General features: G+C 42.3%; 1 protein-coding gene across 6 annotated transcripts in view; it reads left to right on the top strand.

The window, feature by feature from the left end:
* The window catches only part of SLC38A4 (solute carrier family 38 member 4), a 60,275-nt gene extending 56,013 nt beyond the window's left edge, over positions 1 to 4,262 (top strand). For all 6 annotated transcript variants that reach the window (XM_034770060.1, XM_034770041.1, XM_034770077.1 and 3 more), the window contains one exon: positions 1,501 to 4,262. In XM_034770060.1, the coding sequence (XP_034625951.1) occupies positions 1,501 to 1,602 (102 nt within the window). In that variant the 3' untranslated portion in view covers positions 1,603 to 4,262. The remainder of the gene's footprint in view (positions 1 to 1,500) is intronic.
* The last annotated feature ends 4,573 nt before the right edge of the window (positions 4,263 to 8,835 follow it).

The following is an 8,835-nucleotide window of genomic DNA, read 5'->3' as shown; positions in this document are numbered from 1 at the left end:
ACTACGCAAGAGGATAAATGGACACAAGTCAGATATCAGGAATGGCAATATACAAAAACCTGTAGGAGAACACTTCAACCTCCCTGGCCACACAATAGCAGATGTAAAGGTTGCCATCTTACAGCAAAAAAACTTCAGGACCAGACTCCAAAAAGAAACTGCTGAGCTCCAGTTCATTTGCAAATTTGACACCATCAGATCAGGATTAAACAAAGACTGTGAATGGCTATCCAACTACAGAAACAGTTTCTCCTCCCTTGGTGTTCACACCTCAACTGCTAGCAGAGCACCTCACCCTCCCTGATTGAACTAACCTCGTTATCTCCACACTGATATATACCTGCCTCTGGAGATTTCCATTACTTGCATCTGAAGAAGTGAGGTTCTTACCCTCGAAAGCTTATGCTCCCAGTACTTCTGTTAGTCTCAAAGGTGCCACAGGACCCTCTGTTGCTTTTTACAGATTCAGACTAACACGGCTACCCCTCTGATACTTGACTGAGGTAGGTTAGTAAACATACAGGAGACATGGCCTATATATCCGCAGCAGGTATCCATATCATGCTAGGCTCTAGCCAGTGATATCAATGTCTTCTTTTCCTGAACACTAATATCTATAATTTCTTTAAACAAATATCTTTTGGGAAAGTATAGATTGAAAATTAATCAGAAAAGATTTTGATAATATATACATAAATATAATTATTTGAAATATTTAACATGGAAAAAGTTTAATTTATACATATTAAATAGATAAAAAGAATAAAACATTTCAATAACTACATTACTACGTAAGATATATTTTTGGAGCGAAGTTGTGTCTATTCACTGGTGTTTCTCTTTGTGTCTGAAACATTCAGAATTTATCATCCTGCACTTAGATTGAATACAATGTTAATTTTTGTGGCAGGAGTTGGAATGTCCTAAGATTATGCTCATTAAAGGTCCCAATTCAGAATTTGAGAATGTAAGTCCCATTGAAGTCACTGGGACTTAACCACATCATTAAATTTAAGCACGTACGTAAGTGCTGTCCTGAATAGGGATGAACTGAAGCACATTCACAAGTGCTTTCCTGAATCAAGGCATAAGGGCTTAATACTAAAAGCTGTTCTTGCTATCAGAGCATGTGTGGCCATTTTTAAAGGTAAAACAAAACCAGGCGATACATAAATCATATTAGTGTTCATACTAATGAAGCAAGTAAATACTAGCAAGTGGTTGTTTAGGGCCCATTCTGCAAAGCCTTGCTCACGTATGGTGACATTCACCCCTGTGCAGAGGCACTTAAATTGTGAACTAGCTTCATGCTGGCCCTCTGCACAGGAGTAACTTTCACCCAGATAGGTTCACCGAGGGACTATCAAAGATTGCTCATGCAAGTAGAACTTCATAGGTTCAGGCCCCTAGTAGGAGACAGATATAGAATATGATTCCAGTAGAATTATTCTGTGACTTAACATATTTTCAATATTGATATGTTTTTTTCCCCAATTGCAGGCTCTGATATTTCTCATAGTTGGCATAATCTTTATGCTCGGAAGCATGATTCTAATTGCATTGGACTGGATTTACCACTCTTCAAGTTCCAAACACCACTAACCTGTGCAGCCGTGAAAGTACGTCTCAGACAGGAAATGCTTGGATACCATGCTCCAAAAGACTCCTGACACCTAGATGGGAGTGTTATTCCTAGCTAATAATTGCAAGATTCCAAAGACTGTGACTAGTAATGCCACTAGAACCCTATGGAATACTAAATCATCCTTCTTTCAAGGGATAGTTATTTATACTTTAAAAACCTGTGCTGAACATTTCTAGCCAGGTTATAATAAAATGCGTGTTGTGAATTTTTTCCTAAAAGCACAATAAGAGTAACCGTGCATATAGTCTTCAAAAATCGATTTTTCCCCCATTATTTTGATAACTACAGTTCCTAGAGTATTGGAAAACAAAGCAGTGTCTAAAAAATCAGCTAGTGCCTTTTTATAACTGAAATACATGGATACGGCTTAAAAGCAGGGCAGAATGTAAGAGAAAGGGCCGGAACTACCTAAATCTAAGTATCATTGATCTTTCAAGTCAGGAAGATGACAACTTTGACCAACCAGTCAACAAAGCTGAATGTTAAATTTGTTGTTACCTGTACTGTCAGTCATCAGGTGTGTTACAGCTGTTAAACCCTCATTCAAAATAAAGCAAGAAAACATACCAACATGGGCCCCAGTCCTACAATCAGATCTGAGTGAGCGGACTCCTGCACGGATGTGACTGCCCTCTGAGGCAGGGTTCCACCTGCATAGATTCTGTTGCAGGGCTGGGGCCTGTATTTAAATAAGACTTCTACATAGCTATTGTTCTGTTATTATATATATCTGTGCTGGGAGCTGCAGGTGGTTCTGGTGTGGGGTTTGGGTTTTTTTTGTAAACAGGTGTGAATTTAGGTCACTGAACAAGTTGTATTCTGTCTATAAACTCGTCTTCCATTATAACTCAGAGATTTAAGGAGACCACAAGGCATGTGAAAGCACACCACCCAGTATTGTTTGATACATTTTTATTTGATGTGTTCAGTGCAGGAAACTGTGATTTACTATATATATATTTATGTATATATTCTTTTTCTCTATCTATCAGAATGTTAACGTATGGTACATTATTTTTGATTTTTTTTATATGTGTAGTTCTTTGTTTTTATAGCCACAAACTTTATACTATTTTGAAGAAAACAGATTGGGTTGTTGGGTCTGTAAAAAGTTCATTTTTATGTATCAGTGCTTGACAAATACCTGTGAAAGCCCAAGCTGTTACCTGTGTAACAAGACACTCTGATGTTTACTACAATATCATCTTATAAAAAAATTGCAAGAATACAGGCCCCTCTTCTCCTAAGAATTGTCTATATATGCTATACAATTCTGTATTTTTGCCCTAGATTACAAAACTAGGTAGTTTCTACTGTGAATATATTTTAGCTTGCATATGTATGCGTTAGCATTAAGTCAACATATACAATTAAGCTATATAATTCAATACAAAGGAAAAGGTATTAATTCAAGAGCAAGTTTATCATTCTAGGCTGTTGAGCAAAACAAAGAGAAGTTACATATTACATGGGTGGTTAGTTAGCAGTCACTAGCCTAGGGGCTCTGGCTGTTTACTTAATGACATGTGGGGTAAGTTCTGATCTAATTTAGACCACACACTCTCTCCATTCTCAGCAGTGCAAATCAAGTCAGTGGAATCAGATTAGATCGACATAAAATGTGACTGAGTGGAGAATCAGGCCCACTGATTTCAGTGGGATTACACAAGTTAGGGTACAATTCAGCCAATTGTTTAAATTTGAAAATTAAAAACTATGGTGTATTCAGCCGTGTATTAATTAGTAAAGCCCTGCAGAGTTATGGTTTGTCTGACTAACCTATTTAGTTTGATATAGAATTGACTGTGTCTGTTACTTTGTGTGTGTACACACAGAGAGCTATTAATGTCTCAAAGAAATGGTCCCAATTGAGTTATATCTTTTTGTGTACTATTTTATTCTTATATAAAAGTACTGTAACCTTGGTATCCTGGAGCACATTTCTATGTATGTATTCATTATTAAGAAAAAAATGCAATATTATTTTGGTTAGGATCTTTAAGGAGATTAATACAAACAAGGGAGTGCATTGCACTGATGCAGAACATCTTTAACATCAGTGTCTGATGCTGTAATCCTTTCACACACACAAAATTCCCATTGACATCAGTCAAAATTATGCCTGTAGAAGGACTACAGCATTGAATTATAATTGTGTTTTGGTTTTGGAGGGACTGCTCATCCAGGACTTGGAAATGCATTCAGATATTTGATAATTATTTAATCTAACTCTCCTGACAGAACTGCAGTAAAGATACAACCAGAAAAACTATAGGGAAATAGTGCAATCTGCCGCCTTTTCACTGCATGACAGTGTTTGGTTTCACACAAAAAATGAGTGGTTAACTTGAACCTGCCATAACTGTGTTCAGAAACAGTTTTCAAATTCATTATAAAATGTCGAACATTAAAGCTACAGCATATTTCCCACGATATGCAGAGTTAGCTGCCACACATATTGCGGGATAGGCAATAGTATTATATACTAATTTATTTAGCACCTCTTGGGGACGGCTGAAGTTGAATTTTCTTGTTCATTTTGTAATATTTAGGCCTTGGGAGGATTTTTATTACAAAAATGTATACTGATGCATAATAAATTAACTTTTCAAAAAGACTGATGATTTTTTTTAAGTTGGTATGTTCTGGTTTGTTTTTTTTTTAAACGAGGCAAGGAGCAAAGCTAGAAGCAGCACTCTCTAGTGGTTAGAGCAACAGCCTGGAAGTCAGGAAACTTGGGGTCTATTCCTAATTCTTCCACTGTGCTGCCAGGTGACCTTGGGGAAGTCATTTAACTTCGCTATTTATCAGTTTCCTCCATATGTAAAATGAGGATAATACTTAGCAACTGTTGATACGTGCTTTGAGATATTTGGATGAAAGGCACCATATAAGTGTACAGTATTATTTTAACAAAATCACAGGCCATGCTTCTCAAAAAAGAGTAGTGATTTTGACTAATGATTTTGGGTGCCCAGTTGAGACTCCTGATTTTGGAAAGCTTAACACTTTCTGAAAATGAGGCTTCTTTCAGGTGTCTCACATTGGGCACCCCAAATCACTAATCATTTTTTAAAATCTTGGGCATATGTTTAACTTACTCTTTGTGCCGCTAATAGTATACAAAAATATTTATGACTTTATTGGACTTCGGGATGCACATACAAGGTTGATCATTTATTTACTTTCTCTGCTTAGTTAACCCAATGGATTGTGTGACTGAACATCCAATGCAGTAGCATAACCATGCCGCCTACCATGACTTGTCCCCTTGTGGAATGTATGGAGACTGAAACGAAACAATTTTTCCTTGAACTACCAGCACAAACTGTTATCCAGTAATGAATAATAATTAAAATACCCTTCTCACATTAAAAGCCTCTATTCCTCTTCTTTTGTATCAGGCTTTAGGAAAATTCTACCTTCTACTCTTGTTCGCAGCACTCTGGCTACTACTGCCCTTTCCTTCCTCTGCATGTCCCATAGAGAATATTACTGCCTTGCCTAGTGGATCACTGTGTGATTATACATTAATATCAGGCTGGGGATATATGTCACTCAGCTATAGATGTTGTCTACCTTCACCACATCTAGGAAATTGCTCTGACTGCTGATTTTGCTTCTTGCACATATTTTATTTATCCATCTCTCTTAAGTGCTCACGGAGCTCAAAAATAAAAGTCAGACTCTGATTATCCAGATGGAATCAGGAATGCTGAACTTATTCAACTAGACAGATGATCTCGTGATTAATAACATTGGGTGATATTGCTTCTTTTTGAATAGAATGAAGCTTACGGATCATCTAAATTCAGAGACTCAAGGCTTGAATACAAGTTTTTAAAAGTTAATGGGCTATTCATATTAAATAAAGATTACTCTAGTGGATAGAAATCAGCCAGGCTTGCTTCCATACCTGCAGTATTTCCCAGCATGCATTACAAACTCTGGTAGTCAGCTGGATTTGCACATTGAGGCATCACTAAAACTTTAAAAATTCAGCCCTCTCTCGGGAGATTTATATCTCCACATATATTTCAAACCAGAAAGGCAGCAAACAGTGCCACCTCCTTCATAAAATACCTTCTTCACAGTCCCCACTTTTGCATCTGTTCATAGATCTGTGCAGTTTCTACACTGCAAAGAGAAGTTAGCACCTAGAAGAGATTGTGTGGCTATATGCATGAATATGACATGGGTTGTGTGTTCTATGATAGAGTCATCCAGGATATTTACTGGGATATCCTAAATACAGTAGCTATTTGGAGTGGATAACATATGGTAAAACTTTTAAGTTAGAGATGGAGTTTTAAAATGTAATTTGCTGCTAGCCTTTCTTTTTGACCATACATGTTTGTCTGAGGAAGAACACAGCCCAAAATATGTTTCTCCATACAAATTGTTGGGACAGAAGCACCAAATCTTCAGACTCAACCATGACAAATGCTTATGTAACCAGCCTTTTAACCCAGTGCTAGCAAGGAATAGCAGACACAGATCCCTGCTTCCCCAACTTCCTGTAGCTGTGCTGAAGTGTGTGCTGTAGAGTAAGTTCTCCAATTTAAGTTGTATATGAACAATGCTGGGGCAAATCAATTGGGGGATGAGCAAAAGATTGCTCTTCTCCTAACAGTGGCAGGCACAAAAGCCCTCGATGTACACAATGCATTCCGTGCAGATGGTGGTAGGGACAGACAGGAAAGTTTTGCAGAAATAATGAAAGTTTGAGGAACTCTGTGTCGTCCCTAGGGGAAAAAATGTTTTTTATGAGAGCTGTTCAGGGTGAGAACACACAATGAAGGGGAAAGGCTTATAGAATATCAGAACCAGTCAGTCACATATAGGGCCCTACCAAATTCACGGGGTACACTTTGGTCAATTTTACAGCCAGAGGGTCTTAAAATGGGTCAATATCACGATTTCAGATGTTTCCAGAGACTCCCAGAGGTGGAGGTGGATCCGATCTCCGCAGTGCTGCTGGGAGTGCTCCAACCAGTGGCTCCTAGCTGCTAGTCAGGGCCAGTGGTGGATTAACGCAGGGGCCCTGGACAATTTGAAAAATGGGTGCCCCAGCCCTGGCAGGTGTCACGGGGAGAGGGAGGGCAAGCAGCAGCCCAGAGCTGCAGCAGGAAGTACAGGCGGCAGAAGCAGCCCCTAGCACAGATGCCCTGAGCCTGGCGCCCCAAGCACTGGCAGGAGCTGGGGGGGGGGAGAGGTGACAGCCCCCAGCCTGGGTCCCAGAAAAGACTCGGGGTGGGCAGAAGCCTGGAGCCCAGCTCGGGGGCTGCTGCAGCGCAGAAATGAGGTGGTACACCCTCACTTCTGCGCTGCCTGTGTGGATCTAATCTCCCTCCAATAACAGCCATGCATGGGAAGAACAAGTCCTGTCCCTCCCCAGCCTGGCTGATTTTGGGGATATCAGATTTCATGGGGAAGGGCTTATTTCACGTTCTGCGACATGTTTTTCACAGCTGTGAAATAGGTAGTGCCCTAATCATATATCTATAAAGCACTTGGGGTTTTTCCCTAGGCTTGGGCCCTAAGGCAGTCCCAGGCAAGTATTGCTTGATGTACCACGTGCACTAACTATGGGGCAGCTTAGTTAAAGCTGGGTCTAGTCCATCATTGTGTTCCCTTTGCTATTCCACATGGTTTGATCTTGTGGCCTGGGGCTCTGATGGTGAAATGGGATAGCAAGTCTGCTTTTTGATTGCTGCTGATGTACCCTTCTGACTTTAACCTTTTGGGTTTCTTTTTAAGGACTGCATTATTGTGATAAGTATAAGCCCATGGGATGTTCAATATCTTGTTCAGCATTTGAAAAATTCAGCTCAATTCTACACTGGGCAGTGGTTCGGGAATCTGGTTTACAGCAGCTAGTGCACTACTTAGATGATTTTTTGTTCACAGGCAAGATGGATTCGGACAAGCGTGAGAGACTGATGGACTCCTTCCAGTTTTTGTTGGATAAATTGGGCGTACCTCGAGCAGGGGAAAAGACAGAGGGGCCCTCCTGTAAGGTGACCTACCTGGGCATTCAGCTAGACACACTAATGGGTATACCTTAACTCTCTCAGGATAAGCCTTGGGAGCTACTGGGCTTGATTAGCGGCTGTGTAAACGCCAAGAAAGTTACATTTAATGAGCTGTAATCTATTATAGGTCATCTTAACTTTGCTTGTCGGGTGGTGGCACCTTGGTGGGCAGGGCCGGCTCTAACTTTTTTGCTGCCCCAAGCAGCAAAAAAAAGCGCTGCCCCCCGCCGAGTGCCGCGCCTCCCCCGAGCACCGTGTCCCGCGCCGCCCCTCCCCCGAGCGCCGCGTCCCACGCCGCCCCCCCGCCGAGTGCCGCCAGAACACCCCCCCCGAGCGCCGAGCCCCGCACCGCCCCCCCACCGAGCGCTGTGCCGCCGGAGCCCGCCCCCAACCCCCGCCGAGCGCCGCCGGAACCCCCGCCCCAGCGCCGCGCCGCCCCCCCGCCGAGCGCCGCGCCGCCGGAGCACACCCCCCCGCAGAATGCCACGCTGCACTCCCCCCGCCGCCCCTTACCAGGTGCCGCCCCAAGCATGTGCTTGGTTGCCTGGTGCCTGGAGCTGGCCCTGTTGGTGGGCATTTTGCACCCGGCTTTCAGAGGCCACCACAGGAATATCTAGGCCTCACCATTTTATAAAAGTTACTAAAGAGATGAAAAAGGATTTGGGGGTGTGGGAACAATCTGAGCCATTTCAGTGGAGTTTCCTTGTGGAGGGAGGAATGGACACTTGAGGCTGATTTGAAGATCACCTGACATTAATTAGGGAAAATGCCACAAGCAGGATACATAATCATAAAACTGTGAGCAGGACGCCCACCCCAGAGTGCATGGGGCAGTGCCTTCCGCCTCATGTTCTTGAGTCCTACAACCAAAAGTTCCCTTTCCCTCACCATATCCCACTCACAGTGGTTATCCTTGGTCAGAAAGGACCCAGGGTTCAGAGGCGCATCTCTGTGAGTTCACTTCCCACCCAGGGAAGAAGGCACCTTGCTTGCTCCGGCATCTGAACACTCACCAGCCACTGCTCCTCTCCGCTGACTGTCCTGCCAGCCACAGTTCCTTTGTGCCTCACCAGCAGCTCGTTCTGCTCACCAGCCACTCATTCACCAGCTGACTGCCAGTCATCTTCTGCTGCCATCTGCCTCGACCTCTGCACA

The sequence above is a fragment of the Trachemys scripta genome, chromosome 1, assembly GCF_013100865.1.
Source record: "Trachemys scripta elegans isolate TJP31775 chromosome 1, CAS_Tse_1.0, whole genome shotgun sequence".
In the NCBI taxonomy this organism is placed as follows: Eukaryota; Metazoa; Chordata; order Testudines; family Emydidae; genus Trachemys; species Trachemys scripta.
This window is presented reverse-complemented; position numbering and strand designations above follow the sequence as displayed.